Genomic DNA, 25,862 nt, shown 5'->3' on the forward strand with positions numbered 1-25,862 from the left:
GTGGTCTGCTTTAGCATTCCAGGGAGCGGCAGTTGGTTCAGAGTCGCAAATCCATACGAGTAAGAAGGAAAGATTTCCAGATATTTCCATAAGACACTGAGGGCTATTGATTAGCCGTCATGTCACCTTGCTTACTGCCACAGAGATTTTGAACTGAATCTAGCCATCTCCCCCCAAAAAAGGTCTGGTAAGAAATAGGCTCAATGACACTTGGGCTAAATACCTGGTTTTCAAAATCAATAGATCCTGTGAGAAACAGAAGAAATACAGGATGGAAGGAAGGAAAGAGGAACAGTATTTATCCCTCCCTCCCTCTCTCCCTCAAAAATAAATATAGTTTTAAAATTAAACTTGGGAGACCAAAGGCCTAGCACAGGATTGGACAACTATTTTCTGTCACAGGCTGAAGGTCTGTGCTGCAATCGGCTTTGAATCTTTTAGGATGAGGTGTCTTCAAGGTGTTGTAAACGAAACCCAATCAGTAGTTGCATTTGGAAGATTTCACAGCCAACCACCATGACAGGCAGTACTTTTCCAAAGGTGCTCCATGTTTAGTTCTCTTTGCTCTTGCACACTGTAAGATGCTAAGTCTGTATCTCTACTCCATGGGTCACAAAGCTCCTCCATTTAACAACATATCCACATCCCAGGTTTTATTCCCAGCATAGGTACCTCTCTGGCGGGAAGGTAAACGGCGTTTCCATGTGCTGCTCTGGTTTGCCAGAAGCGGCTTAGTCATGCTGGCTACATGACCCAGAAGCTGTACGACGGCTCCCTCAGCCAATAAAGCGAGATGAGCGCTGCAACCCCAGAGTCGGTCACGACTGGACCTAATGGTCAGTGGTCCCTTTACCTTTACCTTTTAAAGCAACTCAAGTAAATCAACAGCATACTTAAAAGGTAAAGGTAAGGGACCTCTGACAGTTAAGTCCAGTTGCAGACAACTCTGGGGTTGCGACACACATCTCGCTTTACGGGCCAAGGGAGCTCGCGTTTGTCTGCAGACAGTTTTTCCGGGTCATGTGGCAAGCATGACTAAGCCACTTCTGATACAATGGAACACCGACACCAGAGCAGCGCATGGAAACGCCATTTACCTTCCCGCTGGAGTGGTACCTATTTGTCTACTTGCACTTGACATGCTTTCAAACTGCTAGGTGGGCAGGAGCAGGGACCGAGCAACGGGAGCTCACCCCGTCGCAGGGATTCGAACCGCCGACCTTCCGATCGGCAAGCCCAAGAGGCTCAGTGGTTTAGACCACAGCACCACCCACATCCCCCATAGCATGCTTAAAACAGCTAAAAACAACCACAACTGTTATGTACTGATGTTCTCCCCCTGGGCCAACAGGGGGATACTGTAGATAGTTTTCACTCAGGTCCACGTCAGTTATTTTAGGCGGGAAACCCTGGGTTGTTGTTGATACAATGTTGACAGCCAGCTCCTATAAAAGCAGGCCGGCTGAGCTGTTTGCTGTTCAGTTCTGTCCAGCTACAATAAAGAGCTGCTCTGGAGAAATCACTGTGTCATCTACTGTTCGCCCACAACTTAACAACAACAATACTAAATGTCTGACCAATTAAGCTACAGTTTAAATATAGAATGGGGACAGTAACAATGTTCATAGTTAGAAGTTCTTATAAAAAGAAACGACTTTGCTTGTAAGTGAAACAAGAGCAAATCATCCTGGGCAGGCAATCTCAGCAGGTGGGAGAAGCCTGATTCATATATCCCAATCAACCACCAGGAAAAGAGGACAGAATGCAAAGTCTCCATTCGTGATCAGAGGAGGGAGAAAGAGAGGGGTGAGAGGAGGTGTTCTACAAAATATCTGTCTCTGTCTCCTGTTGCTCAGCTCCCTAGCAAATACTGGTGACGCCATTTTCACACTCGTTCCTGGAGTGTCCATCGCAAGTGTGTGATGAGCACTGAAGACCTCATGTTTGGTTCAGGATCCGTCATCCTCCACAGCTCCTCTGACAGAAATGCCAGGCTTTGGACCCCAGAAGGAAAATTGGTACCGGGCCCTGCCCATCCAAAGAGATGGAGCCTGAAAAAACCATCAATATATGCCCATTCCAGGTAAGTTTTCCTTTGCTACAGTTTCAATCATTTTCTCTTGCGGCGTGTCCATATCACTTCACATTTCTTCCACTCTGTAGAGGTGTGTTGAATACAAGGATCTAAACAGCAGTCTTCCCACCTGGGAATGTTGAGGGGCAAGGCTGGTCCTCAGTCATGGACTGGATATTCATGTGTTCAGTCAAATACCTGAACATGTCTGTCGCAATGTCTGTGGTATCCTGGCAGAATCCTGTAGAGCAGCATTCTTCCATCTTGGCTTCCCAGATTTTGCACTCCAGTTCCCATCACCCTGACTATTGGCTAAAATGGTTGGGGGTGCTGGGAGTTGTAGTCCAACAACATCTAAGGAAGAACTGTGCTGTAGAGGAATACCGCGGCTATGGAATCAACATATTCTGCCCTCCACTGTGCCCCAGATGCCTACAAACACTACGCAAATGTTATGCATGCTTGTGTTATATATATTAGCATGTATGCAAACCACGTTTCAGCTGCAAACCCTTTCACTTTGTACAAGTGTCTTGAAGAACTGCTCTGGAGCTGATAAATAATACGTTGAATCAATACATATTTGCAGACCCTGTGATTATTATTTTTATAGAGCATTTATGTAAAGAATATATTCATTAAGGCCATAGAATATCCTTTTAAAGAGAACAAATAATGTACTAACCTACATAACCAGGGGCAAAATCAATATACAAAATTAATTTGACCCAGGCAGGCTATCAAAATGCTTTATAGAGCTGACATGATTCAGACTTCTTTATTGTGCCAAAGGTTTGACCCAGGTTTCATAAGGTGCCTGGTTTATCATTTTGAGAGGGTGTCCGCTCTATGAAAACAACCGAGGCTGTGTGTGCACCCGCAGTGTCAACAAATGGAGCCCTATCGTTCTAAGTCCTTTGTGTTCTTTCTCGCAAACTCAGTTGCATCAAGGGAAAATCGGCTCCATATGTTTACAAAGGAAAAGGTCAGTTTAAGGAAACGGTGCCAACAAATGTGCTCTGAGAAGTTTGAATTAAGTCCATGAACAGACATACAAATATGATTTTCATTCAGAGACACAGAGGAATCCATGAAGTTTTCCCCCCCTTTCCCCCCTAGGAGGCCCCATTTCCCCCAAAGGTTTGCTGCTGTTACTCCTCCACATGTTCTCCCTAGCATGGAGATAAGAGGGAGGTACATCCAGCAAGGGACAAAACAAAACCCTTATGGGTCCATCTTTCCTGCAAGGAAGAGTTGAATACACACCATATATTTAAAGCACAGCCCCACTTCCCATCACAAGAATCCTGGGATAGTTTACCCCTCACAAAGCTACAGTTCCCAGCACCCTTGAGAAACTATAATTCCAGAGATTCTTTGAGGGGAAAATGTGTTTTAAATGTATGCAGTGTACCATGGGTACGCAAACTAGGGCCCGGGGGCCAGATCCGGCCCAGTCGCCTTCTAAATCCGGTCCGGGAATCAGCATGTTTTTACATGAGTAGAATGTGTCCTTTTACTTAAAATGCATCTCTGGGTTATTTGTGGGGCCTGCCTAGTGTTTTTACATGAGTAGAATGTGTGCTTTTATTTAAAATGCATCTCTAGGTTATTTGTGGGGCATAGGAATTTGTTCATTTTTCCCTCTCCAAAATATAGTCCGGCCCACCACATGGTCTGAGGGACAGTGGACCGGCCCCCTGCTGAAAAAGTTTGCTGACCCCTGCTGTGTGCGCAGGGGAATAGCAAACTGTGAGGTGAAATCCTTTGCGTTTCAGCCGAAACAACCTCCCACTGAAGGGGCCACAAAACACTGCATTGCCTATAACGGTTGTACAGGATATATAAAAATAGACTGCGCTGTTACCGAAGCCATTGGCAAATTTTATAGCACAACCTTTGAAAATCATCAGGTTTTCAAGTTAATGTTGCCACTAAAAGAGGCCGTTTTAGGATAGCTTGACTGGTTCAGCCACACTGGGCACCACACTGCAGCCCAAAGTCCGCCACTGTTACCAACCAGGTTGTGTAAATTCTTTGTTCAGGAAAGCAGGTCAAGCATGTGTTGTACCATGCATGCTGTGCCCACAAGAAACAAATGGAGCTTTTTCCGTGGGCTCAGTAGGCAGACAGCACAGCATTAAGGTTTTTTTTATTTATTTAAAAAACATTTTTAAAACACATATAAAGTTGAATACTAACTGCACAGCTCATAGATATATATATATTTTTAAAAACAAACAAACACTGAGACAATGTTCTATATCTAACTGTGGGTTGTTTACGCACAAAGAGGCGTTCTGCGTTCTGCAGTGAGATTTTGATCCTGACATTTAAGTGATGAACCTTGAGGTCAAGAGGATTCAACAAATCCCAAACAGCAAAATCTGAAAAATTCTCAACCTTTTGTAAACTTGCATTTCGGCTCTGAACGTGCTGCTGACTGTGGGACATGGAACTCCACGTGCAGCAGCTGAGGAGATTTCTCTGACAGGGAGAGTGCTTCCAAGCTGGCAACCTTGCAGAAAGCAAATTTACAGCACGACCTCAAGAGCACAGCCTAGCCAGGGATCCCACAGACATCCTGCTCCCAAGGCACTTGTTTTGGGGTTGCTTTTATGTACAAAATGACCCTGCAGCGCTTCCCCTCCCCAAGTTCTTGTTCCAAACTGGCATTTAGATGCGTTGCTCTCTCTGCCATTTTGCTCAAGAAAAGCACTGGAGGGCTTCCCAGGAATAAGAAAAGCAGACACATAGTGGTACGGTGATCTTACTACCCTGGCATTTCCCTCTTAACTGTATGTCCTGTAGCATAGTTTTATCTGCGGGTGAACTTTGCCAAGTCACGTAGGCTCTGCACTTCAAGAGAGGTTATTATTTATGCTCCTAACTGATGCACACATTTCTGAAGAGGATTTAAGTGACCTCAAACCACCTGCCCCCACCTGCCTGCAGTGTGAGAAACTCAAGATATATAAGCTACGCACCAAATGGGTTTGCGGTCGCCAAAACGGAACGTCTAGTTGCCATTTGGGGGCCAGATGACTTGAAAGTTGCATTTTTCAATACAGCTTTTGGGTTCCTGGAATTCGTTCTGGTTGTGCAGATAAAATATCATGGACAGAATTCTAGAGGATGTGTTGTTAGTGTGTGAAAACAGTCAAGATCCAAGAATCCCCAGGCATGCGCCTCCAGACGGTGGAGACGTCGGGTGGCATCCTGATACCAGGGCATCTTCACTTGGTTGCAAGTGGCTGATAGGTAAAGGTAAAGGGACCCCTGACCATTAGGTCCAGTCGTGGCCGACTCTGGGGTTGCGGCGCTCATCTCGCTTTATTGGCTGAGGGAGCCGGCGTACAGCTTCCGAGTCATTTGGCCAGCATGACTAAGCCGCTTCTGGCGAACCAGAGCAGTGCACGGAAACGCTGTTTACCTTCCCACTGGAGCGGGACCTATTTATCTACTTGCACTTTGACATGCTTTCGAACTGCTAGGTTGGCAGGAGAAGTGGCGGACAGCCAGGTGCAAAATGTGCCTGCCGAATTTTGAACACTGCCTGCCTGCCTTCTTTTTTACATCTAGTCCAGAGTGGTGGTGGCGGTGGCACTGCCTGTTGGTTTAAATTTCTCCCCTAGTGATGCATATGGTGGGGCAGAACCACTGAGCCACCCTCTTGACAGTGGTGCTGCTGCTGCTTGCACAGAGAGAGCAAGGCAGGGCAGTGGTGTGGTTGGGGACTCTCGCCAGTGCACCTGACCTCATCCCTGCCCCAACCAGGTAAACAGCAGCAATGCTCACGTCCAGGAGGCCAGTAGCTGTGCAGCCCTCTGCCCCACTGCTGCCCCTGTGTCATATGCCAATGAAAACCCTGCCCCCGATGACGCTATTGCCTGCATTGGAAAATATAAAGGAATAGCCTACCGTATTTTTTGCCCTATAGGACGCACTTTTCCGCCTCCAAAAATGAAGGGGAAATGTGTGTGCGTCCTATGGGGCGAATGCGGGCTTTCGCTGAAGCCTGGAGAGCGAGAGGGGTCAGTTCGCACCGACCCCTCTCGCTCTCCAGGCTTCAGGAAGCTATCCGCAAGCCGTGGGAGAGCTACACGACTTTGCGCAGCTCTCCCACGGCTAGCGGAGAGCTGCCTGCACCCAGAAGCCTGGGGCGCACTGAGCTCAGCGCCCCCCAGGCTTCGGGCTTCACACAGCTCTCCGCTAGCCGTGGGAGAGCTGCGCAAAGTCATGCAGCTCTCCCACGGCTTGTGGAGAGCAGCCTGTTCTGGGGGCTGGGGTCGGAGGAAGCTCGGGCTTCCCCCACCCCAGCCCCACGCCTGGGGGGGGGGGAATAAAAGTTTTTTTCTTTATTTCCCCCCCCCCAAAAGCTAGGTGCGCCCTATGGGCCGGTGCACCCTATGGGACGAAAAATACGGTATGTGCTGCTGTGTGTGGTTTGCTCTACAGCAAGGCAAATAGCTTGAAATGAATTTTTAATTGGTTAAGTGATGTGAGGAAAAGAGTTAGCATCTCTCTCCCGCAGCCCCGGCCGCTTGTGTAGTGCTGTGGTCCCAATCTGGATCAGGCCTTCTTGCGATTGCTGTCTGTAGACACTGAAAGAGATGGAGATGTATTCACACATACCTCAGATATGCATTTCTCATCCATCATTTCAAAGCCTCCTCCAAGCATTGGAGAACCTTGAAGCATCCCTGTAAAGCAGGAGGTGTATTGGATTTGCACGCCATCTATCTAAACTGTCACCTAACATGTCACCTACCTGACAACTGCACATGTAATCTAGCTAACATTTCATGCTGCAGAGATCCCAGCGTTCCGCTAGTCTGAAGAGCGGTCTGTTTAAATTTATGATCATTATAAATCCCAATGTCCCATATGTCCCTGTATGACTTCTCTATAACACGCCCCATAAGGTTGCCCATTGTTATTTCCATTTAATGGGTTGATAATTGAGGCTGAAAAATTGTGACTTGTCCAAAGTTATCAAGTGACTCTGTAATTGAACTGGGGTTTGATCTCAAGTTTCCGAAGTCCAGTGCATTTATCAACTGGCCTACAAGCTTCTCCCTGCAGAATATTTTACACTGAAAACAACTGCAATTAGTTATAACGTGAAAACTATTTCTTCTGCAGTCTTCCTCATTATCAAATCTGGGTTGTGGGGAATAAATGAATTTGTTGAACACACACACACACACACACACACACACACACACACGTGTGACACTTTTATACTATGGCAGTAGGTGTAGCTGGGTATGTTCCATATATACGTAGGATCCTTATTTGCTATGCTCCAAAATCTGAGCTTAACTTTTTTAGAAAACAATTATTATGTAGTAGTTATTTATAGAAGTGTGTGCACAGCATTCTAATGAGAGGGTGGAACGTGAGAAATTGCTCTTTAGTTGAAATGCAAACTCACCTTAGCCTTTTGGGATTTGCAAGTAAGGAAGAGTGCTCTTGTGCTAAGGTCCTTCTTGCAGGTTTTCCACAGGCATCTGGTTAGCCACTGTGAGAAGAGGCTGCTGGACCAGATAGAAGAAGAAGAAGAGTTTGGATTTGATATCCCACCTTTCACTCCCTTTAAGGAGTCTCAAAGCGGCTAACATTCTCCTTTCCCTTCCTCCCCCACAACAAACACTCTGTGAGGTGAGTGGGGCTGAGAGACTTCAAAGAAGCGTGACTGGCCCAAGGTCTCCCAGCAGCTGCATGTGGAGGAGCAGGGAATCGAACCTGGTTCCCAAGATTACGTGACTACCGCTCTTAACCACTACACCACACTGGCTCCCCAGATAGGCCTTTGTTCTGATCCAGCAGGGCTTTGCTTTTGTCCTCCAGATCAGTGCTTCCATGCATGGAGCTCCATCTCTCTGATACACTGTGAATGCACTCTATGGCATACCCACTTGGCCCTTGTGGCTCTGCAATGCAGGGGCAGGGGCATAAACACAGCCCAACCATCCGCCTGGTGAATAACTGGCCACCATTAAGCGTCTCTTCGTTAAGGAACGTCAGGTATAATATTTGTACGAAATCCCTACAAAGGTACCTGACAACACTACTTGCAAGTGAGTCGTACAGTCGTAAACATTTACACATACTTTTTAAAAATGTGCAGTTATTTTTAAATTGCTTATTTTATTTTTATATTTTGGTTAAATGTTCTCTCAGCTCGTGTTCCGCGTTGGCTTTCATTAATCTTTTGAATGACTGTATGAGGTGTGTTCTTTGTAAATGGCAAAGCAAGCGTAAATACAAAATGTAGACATTTAAGTAAACAATATTTTGTTTGTTTGTTTGCTTACATGAAACGGGATATAAGCATAAGTATATATGTGTATACACACACACACACACACACATATATGTGTGTGTGTAAAGGTAAAGGTACCTCTGACCATTAGGTCCCGTCGCGGACGACTCTGAGGTTGCGGTGCTCTTCTCACTCTATAGACTGAGGGAGCCACCGTTTGTCCGCAGACAACTTCCGGGTCATTTGGCCAGCATGACAAAGCCGCTTCTGGTGAACCAGAGCAGCGCATGGAAAAGCCATTTACCTTCCCGCCAGAGCAGTACCTATTTATCTACTTGCACTTTGACGTGCTTTCGAACTGCTAGGTTGGCAGGAGCAGGGACCGAGCAACGGGAGCTCACCCTGTCGCGGGGATTCGAACTGCCGACCTTCTAATCGGCAAGCCCTAGGCTCTGTGGTTTAGACCACAGCACCACCCATGTCCCTGTGTGTGTGTGTGTGTGTGTGTGTGTGTGTGTGTAAAACACATTAAATCCCTACCCCCTTTGGATTAGAACCCCATGGAGTCACATCCGAGGCGAGAGAAAAGAGAATAAAAAGAAAAGGGCTTTTGCCACGCTGCCGATCCTTGAGGAGGGACAACTCTTCAGTGTAAATGAACCTCTCAAAAGTACAGAGCAAGAGACCCTTGAGCCAGCACAGCATGGGAGCAGCAGCGGGGATCCGACGAAGGACAGCAAGCTGGAGGCCAAGGGGCAGCAGGAGCCAGGTAAGCAAGAGCTTGTTATGCCAAAAACTTCCCCACAGAACTGGCATGTATAGCTACTGTAGGAGAATAGTAAAGGACCCCTGGGTGGTTAAGTCCAGTCAAAGGCGACTATGGGGTTGTGACACTCATCTCGCTTTTCTGGCTGAGGGAGCCGGCGTTTGTCCACAGACAGCTTTCTGGGTCATGTGGCCAGCATGACTAAACCGCTTCTGGTGCAACGGAACACTGTGCTGAGTGCCAGAGCACACAGAAACACTGTTTAGCTTCCCGCCGCAGCGGTACCTATTTATCTACTTGCACTGGTGTGCTTTTGAATTGCTAGGTTGGCAGGAGCTGGGACAGAGCAACAGGAGCTCTGCTTGCAGCTGTTATAGTAACGTGCAGAAAGGCGAGGTCCCTTCCAAACCTATGTTCTATGGACCTGCACTTAGAAATGTGGGGCAAATGTAAGTGTGGGTGAGCCCTCAGTTCACATTTCCCATGTAGCTCTACAAAACATGCACCATTGCATCATCATGCCTTGAGTCTCCCTGTCCCCGGTAAGCAGTAGCCAATGGCACAGGGCGTTACAAATGAAGGGGAGAGAAGATGGCGAAGGAGCTGCTGCTTTCAGCGGTAACTCTCCATAACATACAGTCTCCACGATATGCAGGCAAGCTAATCAAATTCCAGAAGGAAAATTGTATTGGGCGCAAATAATAATAATAAGAAAAAACCAGCCAACCCCCAGTGGGTTGTTCAGTTTGTTCCACCAGAGAACAGTCTGCCGGCATAGTTTTTTAAAAACAACAACAACAACCCAGGAAGTCACAGTTCCCAAAGCCTTTGAGAGAAAGGAATGCAGAGTCTCCGTCCAGATCGCAAGTCCTTGTTCATTCAGAACTCTCGTGGCAGCCAGCAGGCAAATATCTGAAATATTAGACATATGAAACGGTAGGATTTCACACCAGGATGGAGTTAGCAACAGATGGTTCTAACAGGCAGACAGCCTCGTGCAACTGCCAAGCTATTCAATAGATTGCAAAGGCCTGACATATTGCTAAGAAACAGAAAGGGACCACACTGCAAGGAATGCACAGCTGTAGAAAAGGAGGTGTTTGGGTTCGTTTTGTACAATGCAGTCTCTGGAATATGAATTTCATGCAGTATGAAGAATCCTGCTAATAATCATCATAAATAATACACACACACACACAAATGATTTTTCTCCTTTATGCGTGCTGCCAAAGTCCTCTGGGCACATACGAGCAATATAATTAAACACATACCAAGGAATAAAGGAACACTGCCTGGTGAAATTCTTACCTGGGGAATGCAGAGGAAGGATATGTATACATGCATTAAACTCAGCTCCTAGCCATTAGCCAGACAGGGAGCTCTGAAATTCTCAAATGCTTGCAATCCCCCTCCTGAGAGATTGTGTAACTTACTTACACGGATTCGCATAAACACACTCACTGCATCCTATTCTTAATCATTTAATGAGCTAATGGAGAGGATGCTGTACGAAATCTTTAAAAATACTTATTATTTTTATTAATTAAGAATTGTTACAGGCAGTAGGCTCTGGCCATAACATGCATCTCCTTTTCTCTAATCCTAACTAGTATCTCATGTGCCCTCCTTATCACACAGCTTGCCTTTCTTGGTCTTTGTGCTCCCACAAATTATAACTAATAAGGCCATGTTTGCACTGTACATTTAAAGCAGCATCATACCACTTTAGGGACACAGGTGGCGCTGTGGGTTAAACCACAGAACCTAGGACTTGCCGATCAGAAGGTCGGCGGTTCGAATCCCCACAACGGGGTGAGCTCCCATTGCTCGGTCCCTGCTCCTGCCAACCTAGCAGTTCGAAAGCACATCAAAGTGCAAGTAGATAAATAGGTACCGCTCCAGCGGGAAGGTAAATGGCGTTTCCGTGTGCTGCTCTGGTTCACCAGAAGCGGCTTAGTCATGCTGGCCACATGACCCGGAACCTGCACGCCGGCTCCCTCGGCCAATAAAGCGAGATGAGCGCTGCAACCCCAGAGTCATCTGTGACTGGACCTAATGGTCAGGGGTCCCTTTACCCTTTACCTTTACCATACCACTTTAAACAGTTCATGGTCCGCCCTCCACGAAGAGCCCTGATTTGTACAGGTTGCAGAAAGCTACAATTCCCAGAGTTCCCTGGGAAGAGGAGTTGACTGTTCAACCACTCCGGGAATTTTAGCTCCGCAGGGGGAACTGGGGTCTCGAAACAACTTTTAGCACCCTTAAGAAACTATAGTTCCCATGATTCTTGGTGTGAAGCCACGGCTGTTTAAAAAGCAGTATGAAATGCTTTGAATGTATGGTGCATATGGGGCCATAATGAGGGCTGTGAACAGTGCTGAGCGCATTCTGGATATGCGCTCACTAGGTCATAATGTTCTTGCTACTCGTATAGCCAGTGCTCAGCGTGAACAGGTGGAGTTCTTAGTGTGAGGGGAACTGAGTTCAGAGAGATCTTGGTGAGAATAGAGAAGAGTAAGGAAGGACGGTTGCCACGGATGATTGACATGGAGTGAGCAGTTCAAATAGGGGTGCTCACTTGATAAACGTGGAAGCATGCTTTCCCCCATTCCCAAGAGGCAATGCAGCAGCTTTAAACTTGTAAGCGCAACGACTGTAGTACATGGGGAGAAACTGCCATTGTAAATACAAATAAAGAGTTTGTGGGGGCCCGCTAGGCCAAAACTTTCCTCCCTCGTGAGTCTCCTGCTATTGGCCAGTCTTAAAGTCACCGCTTATCTGCCATCCCAAGCATTTTAAAGCACCATCTCAGTGCTAGGCAACAGAGAGAAAAGCCTTTAAAAAACCCAACCGATTTCCATGCCTTTACATAAAAGCAGAAGCCAAGTTCCTCTATCCGCCTCCCGCCTAATGAAACGTTGGCACTTTGTTGTTGTTGTTTAGTCGTTTAGTCATGTCCGACTCTCCGTGACTCCATGGACCAGAACACGCCAGGCACTCCTGTCTTCCACTGCCTCCCACAGTTTGGTCAAACTTTGAGAACACTGGCCAACCATCTCGTCCTCTGTCGTCCCCTTCTCCTTGTGCCCTCAGTCTTTCCCAGCATCAGGGTCTTCTCTTCTCATGAGGTGGCCAAAGTATTGGAGCCTCAGCTTCAGGATCTGTCCTTCCAGTGAGCACTCAGGGCTGATTTCCTTCAGAATGGCTAGGTCTGATCTTCTTGCAGTCCATGGGACTCTCAAGAGTTTCCTCCAGCACCATAATTCAAAAGCATCAATTCTTCGGCAATCAGCCTTCGTTATGGTCCAGCTCTCACTTCCATACATCACTACTGGCACAGATTGCCTTGAATACTGTTTTCTGGGGCTATGAGTCACCTGTCTTTCTATATTTAAACACCTTTGTGAACGTGTGTGTTGAAACACAGATTAGTGCTGCATCCACACGGCTATTTGGATGGATATATACCAGGCCTTATCTCAACAGTGAAAGGCAAAGTCTGTGCCAGCTGTTTAACAGGGAGGAAAAGCTATGCTATGCCCCTCCTTTGCACTGTGCACTTCAGGACACTGGACACAGAAGAATCTCCAGATAACAGATTCTTCTGCCTTCTCAGCCAAGAGAGGCTGTAATCCTGGGCAATTACACTTAATTCAAGTGGGGAGGCTGTTACTGGAAAACTGGGAAGAGAGGCTGCTGCTCCTCAACATTTGGGGTGGTGTGTTTTTTTTTTGCAAAGGAAATGATTTAAAAGCATTCAGACAAAAATATTATTTGTTGTTTTTGCAATGCTTAGTGTTCTTGAAAGTTAGAAGTCGGTCATTTCTTCCTACTTTCATGAAAACAAAAAAGCGGCTAGCTTTTAAGCCTGGGTTTGTGTGTTTTTTTGTTTGTTTTTCTGAAGAGACCCATCAGTGGGAGAAAGTGTTGGGAGAGGAGTTTCTTATATCTGTTGGATTATTTTACTTTTATACAATTATCGTTCTGCTTAAAAATAAAGATTGGGGCCAAATAAAACACCATGCCCATACTGCTATTACTAGCACCAAGGGGTACTAGCACTCTACTTTTTCTGCTCTGCAATTAAGATGCAGTTTCAGCAGGAAGGCTATTCAGATCTTTTAAAGGGCGAAAGAGGAAAGGCTTGAAATTGGCCTGTGAAAGATTCTAGTCACACCTCTCTGGTGTCAGTTCTTGTTTGACCTTAAGCCTTGGATGTGCATAAGCAAATTGAACATTAAGGTATGTAAGATTTGATCGAATCCAAGTTTGCCCTGACTACCCCATTCAGTCTGTCAGCCCTAACTTTATTTTATGCAGCTATTTAGATCCTTTTGCAGGCCGCCTGCTGTAAGCTCTCTGTTCTGGGACTGGACCAGTTAGGGTGGGGAAGCTTAAGCATTTTACTTTGTGGCCATCAATGCAAAACCCGCTGTGGTGAAAGGATAACAATTAAGAGAAGGAACTCAGCCCAAAACAACTGGCCTCAGTGCATACGGAAATCCAAACTCACTTAAGTATATAAACAGCTTCGCAAAGTCAAGAATCCCTTAACATATACTTTAGAAACTGGAAAAGATATATAAGTGGCAGGCAGTGGGTAATTTATGAAATGTGTAACCTCAAGGTTTTTTGTCATGATAAACCAGCTGAGATGTTTGTTGTTTACCAGGTTGTAGTGAATGGAGGGTTGCAACACTTCTGCCCTGATATCTTATGAGGGCAGACTATAAATACAGTGGTACCTCAGGTTACAGACACTTCAGGTTACAGACACTTCAGGTTACAGATGCTTCAGGTTACAGACTCCGCTAACCCAGGAATAGTACCTCGGGTTAAGAACTTTGCTTCAGGGTGAGAAAAGAAATCGTGCGATGGCAGCAGCAGGAGGCCCCATTAGCTAAAGTGGTACCTCAGGTTAAGAACAACTTCAGGTTAAGAACGGACCTCCATAACGAATTAAGTTCTTAACCCAAGGTACCACTGTACTTATATAAAGAGATGCAAATAAGTAATTAAACATTACTGTTTTGTAACTCGAAACAATTGCAAAGGGCATGTGAGTCTCTCACACTATAAACTGAAGGACAGAGTCTCCTCACCCTCCAGGAAAGCTGAAGATGGAGAAATACAATTCAAGAAAACTGCCTGTTCTTATTTGTCAGGCTTGAAAGGGGAGCCTGTGATGACTCTCCAGCAGCTGTCTTGTCTCTCCATGAAATGTAGTCAGACAAGGCCACCCACTCCCATGTAATGGGTTTATGTGCGCCCCCCCCCCCAGTCTTCACTTTGCAGTTAGAACCTGGGCTGCCTGTTGGCTCTTCTTCCACCTTCCCCCACTTGCCAAGGCAAACTCAATCGCTGCCTCCCACAACTGAGAGAAAGTACACCCTATAAGAGTGCTTCCCCTGCTCATTGGAGCCAATAGTGTGACAGGGATGTTGCCTGGCCACAACCTAGAAAGCTAGTTGATCTAATTCTGTCATGAGACACCAACAAAACGACCTCTACTGCAACAGCTATGCAGTACTTCTTAATCCAGCCTGCAGGAGCAGCTGTGTTGAGGAGAGTCAAAGTTTGTTCTTCCAGTTTTAAACAAGACACAGTTTCCTGTGTTGTCCAAGCTCAGAGAACAGTGGTTTGCTCAACTCAACAAAGTATAGCTTCCCACACTGGCAACTGTGTTTTTGTTTAAAACTGGAAATGAAAGCCTACAATCTCTCCGCGCCCCCCCCCCCAGCTGTAAAAGATGATGGAGCACACAAATCTGAGTCTTGCGCAGACCCATTTGTGGTAATGGGAAACCTTGGTTTCCTGTTACATCTGAACCAAGCCTATGTCTCTGCTTATGGGAAATGAAGCCTGATTCCTGACTCCCATCTGAAAATGTATGTAGTTTTGCAAGTGAATGTTACTTACTGCTTGTAAGTTCAATGGCTTAACGAAACAAACTGCCAAGTGTGACAGGAGCTAGGACGTTATCTCAATTGAAATTTTAGCAAAAAGCAGGCATTCTCAGCTGCTATTCACAGGAAACAGTGAAAAATATCATGGCAGATATTAAATGAAGAGTGTTGTGAACTGTTGGTTTATGAAGTCTAGACGGGTGGGAGGGTCTTACCTCTGCATAGCCCATTGTTTCAAACTCATTTCATATCAGAAGCATCTGAAATGAGAAATGAAAAAGGGGGGATATCTAATTCCCTTGTTCAAACAGATACACTGCATAATTTTCTCTTTCAAAATCCCATCTTCAAACATCGCCTTGGAGATCAGCCGCTGCCTGTCTTTCACACAAATCATAACATGATTAATCTATTGACACTCAGTCTATCTTTCGCCGTCAATCACCTGCATCTGCTTTTCTCTGAGAAAACAACCTGAATGTTGTAAAAATGCTCATTCCTCTTGGAACAGAATATATTTGCTGAGCATCCTTGAATAGTCATTGGCCCATTATGGCAGGGACAAGGAAGGCATTGTCGGACCACAGGCCCATCTACTCCAGCATCCTATTCTCACAGTGGCCAAGCAGGTGCCCGCAAGAAGCCTGGAAGTACTACATGAACACAACAGTATTCTTCCCCCCTCTTGATCTCCATCAACTGCTACAGAGAGACTTACCACTTCTGATAAGTACATAATCATCATGATTAGCATTACAGATAGCATAAATTTGTCTAATGCCATTTTAAAGCCATCCAAGCCGGTGGATATCATTAATTACATCTTTTGGTAGAGCATCCCATAATTTTACTAGGAAGTTTAATGTGAATAAGTACTTACTTTGTCCTGAATCTTTCAACATTCATCTTTGCTGGATGGCCCCAGATTCTATTGTTAGGAGAGAGTGTTTTTGTACATAGCATGCGTAATTATAAACTGTAGCATTTTCATTTTACTTGCTTTTTTCTGAAGTAAAAAAAAAAGCCTCATATATTGCAACCTTTCTTCACAGGAGAGCTGCTCCGATCCCTTGATTATTTCGGTTGCCCTTTCCTACAACTGCGATATTATTATTATTATTATTATTATTATTATTATTATTATTATTATTAATTATGCAGTGACCGCAAGTGCACACAGTATTCCAAGTGTGGTTGCATTGTGATATCTGCAGTTTTAATTTCAATCCCCTTTTCCTAATGTTCCCTAGCATGGAATTTGGCTTTTTCAAAGCAGCCACACACTGGATCGACAGTTTAATCAGGCTAGGCACCATGCCTCCGATATTTGTTTCCCGATAAGCCATTGCAAACTGCACAGAGCAAACATGTCTCTTTGTCTCCAGTTTCCAACCTGCTTCCAGCTCACTCACTCACAACTCTGCCTATTGTTCTGCTGTGTAGCAGCAGGGTGAGGAACGGCCACCCATTTGCTCTACGGCACAGAGCAACTTCTTTGGATATGTAAACTGCGGTACTTAACTTGCCAGCCAAAGTCATCACCTTCACAAAGGAACTGGTTTGGCTGCTTCCCTCTGCCATGCACACAGGATGACAGGTTTAGAAAGGGCACAGGTTACCCACCCACCCCACATACACATTTCTCCTAACAATGAGTTACAAACCCAAAACAGTTCCCTAGCGGACCCTGCATCTTATACCCCTCCGCGGTGAAAACTGTCCCTTTATCCCTCCTCTCTGCTTCCTGTTCTTTCACTGGTTTCTGATCCATAAGAGGACTTGTCTTCTTATCCCATGTCTGCTAAGCTTACTCAGAATGAGCGGCTTTTCTCAGAAGCTTTTTGAAAGTATAAGTGGCGGGATGGAAGTATAACCAACAAGTAAACAACTGCATGAAAATCAGACCTGCTGCAAGCAGCAAACATGTGAAAGAAGCACATGTACAAGGGGTGCAAGGAGCAGTGGCGTAGCGTGGGTTGTCAGCACCCGGGGCAAGGCAAGTAATTTGCGCCCCCTAACCCGTGGGTTTGCGCCCCCTAACCGTGGATTTGCGCCCCCTAACCCTAACCCCCAGATGTTGCGCCCGGTGCGGCCGCCCCCCCTGCACCCCCCACGCTACGCCACTGGCAAGGAGGCCTGAAAAACCCACCCTGTGCTGATCTGTGTTGAAGGGAATCGGCACCGGGTGAGTTTTACAAGCACCTCTGCTCCCACCTTTTGAAGCTCTGCTGGAATTCCAAGGGTGCCCATGTCTTGCAAAGCCTGCCTGGTGCTGATCCTTTCCATCTCTGATCCAGAAGGTGAAAGGATCACCACAGGGTGTGCTTTGCAGCACATGGGAAGCCTTGGAAATCCAGTGTAACTTCAAAGGAGGGGCGTGGGGATGCTCCCAGGGTGCAGAAGAATTCCCCCCTTCTTCCCCATGCTGCTGTTACCTTGCTAAGTGACGGGGGCGGGTCTGGATTTTTAAACTTACTGCAGCACCAGTGGGAAGGGGCCAAGGGGAAAAATAATTATTTCTCCTCTTCCTGCTGTTGTACAGAATCACCGGCAGGGGGGTTTGTTGCTTGAGGGAGGAGGAGGGGATTTGTTCTCTAGCACCCACCCCAAGCACCTTTTGTTGTGTGTGTGTTTTAAAGAAAATAATAAATTGTTATTTATACCCTGCCCTTCCCGATTCAGAAAACTGGGCTCAGGGCGGCTAACAACAAATTTAAAGCACTCAATTGATGCAACTAAAAATAGCATAAAATACAGTAAAAACGTGAATAACAATAAATTCAGAATTCAAAAATCAATTTAGGGGGGAAATCCATCCAATAAACATTAGATGATCAAAAGTGATGGGCAGGCCTTGAGTCTGCCCCTCTTCACGATTTGTAATGGAATTTATTGCATAACATTCGATAAAATTTGTCACTTGAAGCTCACAGTCAGGGAGACGCACCAGCCACAAGTGGCAAAGCTGGATCCAAGAGTGCATACCTAAGCTACATACCTGCTCCTTCGGGGGCAGTTTGAGTCCTTCCAGAACAGGTTGTCTCCCCAGACTCCCCAGACTCACGAATAGCCCACCAACAGCACCACCATCTCATCAGGATTCAACTTCAGCTTATTGGCTTATAGACCTCATCCAGCCAATTACTGCCACCAGGCACTGATGGAGGTAAACATGGATATACCTGCAGCATCTTCAGATCGCCTGCACTGAGATCTTTGTGACCTTGTCAATAACTCAGCCAGGCACGCTATCTTATCTCCCAACTAATTGGTATGCCTGGAACGAGTCGAGAAAATTAGGGGAATTATGCATGAGTTTAAAGCTATTGTTGGTAGACTATTTGCTTCCATTGTCTCACAGGCATTCTGCTTGTGTCCCGTGAAAGCATGTGGGGTGTGTCAGCTCCTTTGCTGTCAAGCAGTAATGGGCGAGTTCTTTCCAGACTGATTTGGAATGGATTAACTAACTAAAACAATTTCCAAGATAAATTGTTTTCAGTAGATCGAATGATGTGCCAGGCTAAAGTTCAGGTCCACCATGTTCCTGATGGTGTTATCTGAAGCATCATGGGGTCTATAAACCTCCCCACACCAAATCTTCTGCCAACAGCACCCTCTCCCTTTTCCTGAACCGTCTTTATCTTGCTGCAGTGAGGGGCTCACAGCTGGAGCCTCTGCTAGACCCTATGTGCTGCCAAGAGCTACTGAGAATCATGGGGACTATATGACTCCTACTGAAGAGTCCTTATGCCCACCACTGACTAGTAAGTGTAAGTCAGGGGAAAGGCAGCAATGGCAAAACCTCACCAGATCTTTAGATTAAAGCAATCCCCTACCAGGCTCACCCAAAATTAAGAGCTGACTCAGTATCAGCTCACAGGAGTGTTGAGTTACTGAAAATAATATTTCAAATCACTTTCCCAAATAAGTTTCAGTGCCACCGCTTAGCAAACAATATTTATAGATCCAGGATGCAGAACAAGAACACCTGACTGGGACATTTCTCAGGCTCTAATTGGGAGGACAAATTGGGGGTAAAGGACAAGGTGAAGAAAAAAATATCCCTGAACTCAACTGTAAGTTAATGCCAGTTCACAGAAGTGAAGGGCAATATACAGATGATGGACACTAGACACAAGAGAGTGCCCATCATTTGCAGTGAATACAGAAAAGGGGGATCTTGAATTTGCCAAGCTGAATATCTCCAAATGCTGGACACAGATGATATTTCCTTTCCTTAATTAGGCTGGTAACAGCTTGAATCAATATTAACACATGCAGAGACTGGCGAATAATTTCCCACCTGCAGCAAATATAATGATGTCCCCAAAGTCAACATGACAACTGGCATGAGGAATGTTTCACAGCGGTCAGAAAGATTAATCAATATAATAAGAGGTGTGATTTTGTGTTGTTTTGTGTGTTTCTTCATAAGCCACAGAATGTGCTGCTGTGAGCTGCATTCCACTGTTTAGGGCCAGCCAGGTAACATTGGGCAGAACTTCATCTGCCTTGAAGAACTAAAGTCTCTGGGCCTTTTTGATAACTGCTTTAGTGCTTTATGCATCCTATTTCCACCAACAATATAAAAAGATAGGAAGCTGCCCTCTGCTGAATCTGACCATTGTCCCTCCAGCTCAGTCTTGTCAACATTGACAGGATTTCAGATGGCGTTGTCTCTCAGCCCTAACTGGAGTTGCTGGGAAATGAGCCAGTGACCTTCTGCAGACAAGGCTGATGCCCTCCCATTCAGCTATGGCCCTTCCCCAAGATATGTGGTCAATATCTTTGTGAGCACACTGGGCAAATCTTTCTGCTGGACACTTCTGACTTACTTAGGGGGAGCAGGTGGGACACAAGTAGGTGTGCAGGTCCTACAAGTCCCCCACCACCAACATGAGCATCCTTGCCTTTCCCCAGGTTTGCTTGTTCCTACCTAGCTCTGATATTCCTGATTTTCTCGCCAAATTGAAGATGTTCTTTTTCCATGCGCGCACGCACAAACACACACCAATATTACAAGGAGCCCAAGCACAGAGGCCGGGGGAAAGACACTTTATCCAAACCCAGGCAGTAAGAGCATCAGAGTGTGATGAGCAGGCACCATCATAACTAAACACATTGAGATCCCACTCCTGCCACTAACTCAGGAGGAGAGCAAGGGGCAGTTGTGAGTACAGGCTTAGAGACTTGAAGGGTAAAGAAGGCAGCCATGAGTTGCTTGGTATAGGAGCTTCTCCCCCCTCCCCAGAGCTGCTTGCTTGCCTGATTGATTTTAAGAAAAGTTATATAAGGTAAAGGTAAAGGGACCCCTGACCATTAGGTCCAGTCGTGACCGACTCTGGGGTTGCGGTGCTTATAATAAAAGACCTGTAAGCCGTTTACAATAAACCGATGTCCATAAATAGACTCGCTCATCAAAGCTTGATGGCACAGTAGTAGCAAAATATATTGTGTGCCTCCTACTGCATCCCAGGCTGCTTTCTTTCCTCAGAGCCTCAGCTACCCAGAATTGACTGTCCTCGACAAGCGTCTCCCAATCAGGTTCCTTCAGAGGACACGGCGCAAAGCCAACTGAAAACACCCCCGCTATGCAGCATCCTAGGGCAAAGGAAGCACGAGGTAACAGCACTGACGATAGCATTCGCTCTTCCTGCTGTCTCTGATCCTGATCTGACTCACAACGCACACCCCTCCTTCCCCAGTGTAGGTTAGAATTCAGGTCAAGGTTAAGGGCTTCTCATATAAGCACTGGTTAATCAAAGGGGCTCCACGTGATAATGAAATTTTACCGAGAGTAAGCCAGCTTTGATCCAGAGAACTGCACGTATCAATCCATGTGCCAAAGTGAGGTTTTGGGTTTGGGTTTCTTGAGTGCCACCCCCTCTCCTGAATCCTCTTTTGAAAGTGAAAGAAACCTTAAAAGCCAATTGTGATACGGCGTTGCTGTGCATAATATACCGGGATGTGCACAAAAGATAATGCTTCGTTCAGAGTCTGCTTCAGCACTTGAAAAACGAGGCCACTTCATCTCATATTGCTTTGGGTATCTTCAGTTTGAGTCAAAAGTAGAACCTCACTTTGGAAATGTGAGGTCTTGTATGTCCCTCTCCCCCATTAACCAACATAGGGAGATGAATAAATAGTATCTCATTTTTACTTTTGGATAGCAGTGGATGAAACTTGCAGGCATATAGCCCCTTCTGAGGAGGTGAAGCCTGCCAAATTTCTGACAGATGGGGGGGGCAGGGAGCTGTACAAAGGGAGTCAATGGTTTTTCTGCAAGTAGTTTCACTCTCCCCATCCCACACATTGTGAGGGGGGGGGGCATTTGTATGGAAATGGACTAAAAGCCTAGACTTGTCCTTGGGTAAGTAACCTGCAGAATCTCAGATAGATAGGTGCTGTGGTTATGGGACTGAGGAGTTAGGAGGAATGAAGACTTGTTCTGTTCTGCCCTTTGAAAGCAATGTGATTGGAAGGAGGAGAGGAGAGCCGGGGCAATGTCATTGCCTTGCTATTGGAAGCTAGAACCTTCAGCTACAAAACTATACTATACCTCCACTGCCTCCTACCTCCTCTACCTGCCTCATACTTTAAGAGCTTGGAAAGAAAATGTAAGCATTTCTAAGAAATACTACGAGACTCGCTCTCTAAGATGGATCAAAGGAGCGTCACAACTCACTTGCAGCCATTTTGGAGAAGTCCTGCTTTGCCATAGCCTGAATCCCTCCATCAGCACTTCCAAGCTCCTCGCCTGATCACAAAATGACACCACAACTCCTCTGTTTATATTACAGCTGCATTTCTAGGGTTTCCAAATCTTGAAACCTCTTTGGAAGCAGCCTCACTAGATCAGAACCAGCAGCATTCACATCTGCCTACTGGCCCAGAAAAATGCAGATAATGTCAGTAGGGGTGATCTCAAGGTTCACTCTAAATCTCTTGTTGACCAGCTAGGGGGTGTGTGTGTGTGTGCCGGCGTGCATTAAAACAAATAAATGCATTTAGGATTCCAAGGGGGCAGGTATACCCCTTGCCCTGCCCTGCCCCCCATGATTTGTGTTGTTTTTTAAACAACAACAATCAAACATCTCCCCTTAAGAAGAATATTAGCACAGAAAAGCTATAACCATTCTTGCTGGTGTGCAGCTTGTTCTGTGGTGTGTGTTTTTTTAACGTGGGGTGAGCATTCAGAAATGGCGCCACCTGAAGCGATACAATCCTCCGGACTTTGCCAGCTCCTTCTTGCTATATTTGTGAACCAGGCCCAGTGGCGTAGAGTGGGGGGTGCAGGGGGGGGCCCGGCCGCACCGGGCGCAACATCTGCTCGCACTCGCAGCTCTCTGCCCCTACTAAAATCCACGGGTTAGGGGGCGCAAATTACTTGCCTTGCCCCGGATGCTGACAACCCACGCTACGCCACTGACCAGGCCTCACTCTGCCTCCGACTGACAGATATGACAGCTCATGCATCTTTCTTTCTTTCTTTCTTTCTTTCTTTCTTTCTTTCTTTCTTTGTCCAATTTTGACACCAGAGCTTTTTCAAACACAATCTGGAAGAAGAATTCCTGCAAAGAATAGCTAGGAGGACAGTCCGCCGACATCTGTTTGGAGAAATCAATCCCCACAAAGTCAACCGGTTCGGGGCAGGCTGTTCACCTTTCCATGCGCTGGCAACTACGGTATGTAACACATGCTTCTAGAGCCCCTTGGCTTACCTGCTTTTCTGACAGGCTTGCCTCTAGTCCTTTGTTGGCCTTTTACAGCTGTCTCTTGAGTTGACATGTGAGTTTCATTACATACATAATTATTACAGTTTGTTATTTGATAACCTGAGCAGGTCAAAACTCCTAGCGTCATGTTATCATATTAGTCTCATGAATCTTTGGTGCTTAGCATGTTAGGCTATTACTAAAGCAAGTGTGCCTATCTGCGTGGCAGACATCACTTAGGCTAGAAGCTTGGCCCGGAGCAAGAGTTCTGTGTCAGGCCCCTCATAAAAATGTAGTTCTCCTTCCTCTCTTCCAGCCCTCTTACTTTAATCCTGTTGCTTTATGGCACTACAGCCCAGCCACATGAAATGCCAAGCCGTGTTGATTTCACTGGGACTTTGAATTAGTGCTCTCAGAATGGCAGTTTGATAGATTTATGAAAGGTTTAGAAAACTTATTGATTGGAATATTTGTGTGAGATTGTATGGGAAAAATACAGAATAAAAGATACAATCTTGCTTAAAATGTATATAGGAAGTGCAGTGTAAGCGATGGAAGTCAATCATTTAAATTTTATTATTATTTTCATACTGAGATATTTGTAGAATAAATTTGGAAGAAGTTCTTCCAACTTTTCTTCTTCTTTGTTTCTCTTTATTTTTTCTTTTCTTCTTTTTTCCTCTTTTCTTCTTTTTTATATATGTGTGCTTATCTGAAATATATATGTATGTATTTGCGATATTTTGCTTATATTTTGTAATAATTATGTTAAATAAATTAAATAAAAAGAAAGGAAGAAAAAGAGAGTTGCTTCCCACCATCGGCTGTGAGCAGACTTCCACAATTTACAGTTCACGTGAGCAGCCTAGCTGTGTGAACGGAGCAATAATACTGAATCTGCATACTCAAAGAAAATGGCATCTCCAGTTCTGTAAAAGAGAAAATTCTGATCCCCTCCTCCCTGTGCACAGGAGTTGTGAGTTTGCAGCTCCATGGTTATGTACCATGCTTAGACAAGTAGGCCAGTCTTCTGCAGGAGTGAGCCAACAGTTCTGCATGGAAACAGATGGTAAAAATGCATTTGACTTCAAACGCACCCTTTCTCTTCCATATATATATATATATATATATATATATATATATGCTTTTCTAGATGTTCCCCAACCAAGAGCTAAACTGGATACCTGCACTATAAATTAAAGCAGGATCATGCCACTTAAAACAGTTGTGGCTGCCCCCAAAGAATCTTGGGAACAGCAGGCTGTTAGAAGACCCTTGCTCCCTCTCAGAGCTACAGTTCCCAGTGTGGTATAACAATTAACCCCCGCTTCCAAGGAAACTCTGGGAATTGTAGCTCTCTGGTGGGGAATAGGGATCTGCTAACAACTATCAGCAGCCTTAACAAACTCAAATCCCCTGGATTCCTTGGGTGAAGCCATCACTGGCTAAAACAGTATGATGATGTTTTTAATGGATAGTGCAGATAGGGCCATAGTAATCACCTGGGTGCAAATAATGTGTGCTTTCCTCCCTTTTTTGCTATGCAAATAGCAGCCCCAGGGAAGTCTGAGCAGCCTTTAGAGTATAGACCAAGGGGCTAGTGAGACTGGGGGGGGGGGGACCACAAGCATAAGAGCATAAATAGTCCTGCTGGATCAGTCCTATGGCCTATCTAGTTCAGCATCCTGTTCTCTCAGTGGCTAATCAGATACCCACAGGAAGCCTGCAGGCAGAACCTGAGCCCAAGAGGACTCTCCCCTTCTGTGGTTTCCATCAACTGGTATTCAAGAACCATGAAGGCAGAGCATAGCCATCATGGCCAGTAGCCATTGATGGCTGTATCGTCCATGACAATCCCAAAAAAAGGAACACCACTCCAAAGCTGCTGTTTCTATTTCAAGGAAAGATCAGGCTTTTAACTGCACATTAAATTGCATTCATGAAATTCGCATAACGTCTACTCTGACCCTAATTGGCTGTAAGCAGCTCAGAATAGGGATTTGCACTCTATACGCATTGATCATGCTATGTCCTCCATCACGATCCTCCCTTCAAATATGGCCTCTGCAATCCTTTGTAGGAGATGGAGACTTTCACCTTGCCCAGCAACTTACCCATGACTGCACGGATGGTGAGCAAGGGAATCGTTTGCACCTCAGAGTCCGACTTAAAGTCCATGCAGCTGACATTCCCAGAGCTGGATGAAGTGTCTGCAGAAGAGCCCAAGGCAAGTGACAGGAAGAAACCACCGGATCAAACCAAAAAAGCTAAGCTGCCCCCCTTGGTTAAAGCTTCAAGATCTCGCCTCTCTGAAAACAAGAAGACTTCAGGTTGCCGTCTTCCCTCGGTTCCTGCTGTAATTGCATCTGCATCACTAAAGTGGGGAAAGTTTTAATAACTTCTTAAGGCTGCTGACATGGATTCCATCAAAGCATGCCCTAGTGTTCTGGTCTTGGTATCTGGTACAGACCACAAATGTTCAGACACTCTGAAGCCAAGCACTTCTTTGGTACATGAACATTGCAGGGAAAGAATATCTGTATATATCGAATCACCAGTGGAGGGGGAGAAATCTAAATGTTCCATTAAAGAAAGTACCATGGGTCTCTTTGGTGGGCAAAACTGAAACCATTTTAATCTGTTGCATGAGCAAGGATGTTTCTCTAAGGGTGCAAAGTACACCTTTTAGTCTGAATTTGGAACTTGTGGATGTTGTCCAGGAGGGATACAAAACTGAAGAGTGTAGGGTGGGTGTTGAGGATATAAATGCTAACTAATATGTTTTATTTTTGAATTACAGACTTGGGAAATATTAAAAGCAATTTAATTTGTGAAGAAGCTTGATATTGTCTACATATCATTCTTTGGACAGCTCTAAACACAGATTTGCCCTAAAGGGTTTCTAGTTAGGTGGGCAAGAGCTCTTTTGGTCCAAGATTTTCCACAATCTAACAAGACCTTTTCATCGGGAAACATTTAATCATAGCTGGCTCATTCCCATGGACAATCCATGACAGTTAAAACTGGCTTAAGGTTTAGTCTAAAGGTATGCACAGATGGCATTTCAAGGACTGGCTGTAAAATGGGCACTTGCTACATTCTGCACATGCCCTTGCTAATTCTCCAACTGGTC

At 45.5% G+C, this 25,862-nt stretch overlaps 1 protein-coding gene across 4 annotated transcripts; it reads left to right on the forward strand.

Annotated features, from left to right (window-relative positions):
* Positions 1–25,567, forward strand: LOC310671600 (uncharacterized protein). 4 transcript variants are annotated; one of them, XM_083427928.1, is made up of 6 exons: positions 1–59; positions 1,857–2,083; positions 8,897–9,111; positions 20,509–20,636; positions 22,553–22,699; positions 24,810–25,567. In XM_083427928.1, the coding sequence occupies exons 2-6, from the start codon at positions 1,923–1,925 to the stop codon at positions 25,122–25,124; spliced, it is 966 nt and encodes a 321-aa protein (XP_083284054.1). In that variant the 5' UTR covers positions 1–59; positions 1,857–1,922; the 3' UTR covers positions 25,125–25,567. The 4 variants fall into 4 exon arrangements, with proteins under 4 accessions (XP_083284054.1, XP_083284051.1, XP_083284053.1 ...); XM_083427925.1 differs by having other exon boundaries at positions 8–182; XM_083427927.1 differs by having other exon boundaries at positions 22–409.
* Positions 25,568–25,862: the final 295 nt, after the last annotated feature.

The sequence above is a fragment of the Podarcis tiliguerta genome, assembly GCF_965153285.1.
Source record: "Podarcis tiliguerta genome assembly, chromosome: 2".
Classification (NCBI taxonomy): domain Eukaryota; kingdom Metazoa; phylum Chordata; class Lepidosauria; order Squamata; family Lacertidae; genus Podarcis; species Podarcis tiliguerta.

What these genes read in the sequence shown, in the direction of transcription:
- LOC310671600 (XM_083427928.1), top strand. Translation starts at nt 1,923, where the DNA reads ATGAGCACTGAAGACCTCATGTTTGGTTCAGGATCCGTCATCCTCCAC. An exon ending in TAGGGCAAAGGAAGCACGAG is followed by an intron (nt 20,637 to 22,552) that starts GTAACAGCACTG and finishes TTTTGACACCAG; the next exon opens with AGCTTTTTCAAACACAATCT. An exon ending in TCCATGCGCTGGCAACTACG is followed by an intron (nt 22,700 to 24,809) that starts GTATGTAACACA and finishes AATCCTTTGTAG; the next exon opens with GAGATGGAGACTTTCACCTT.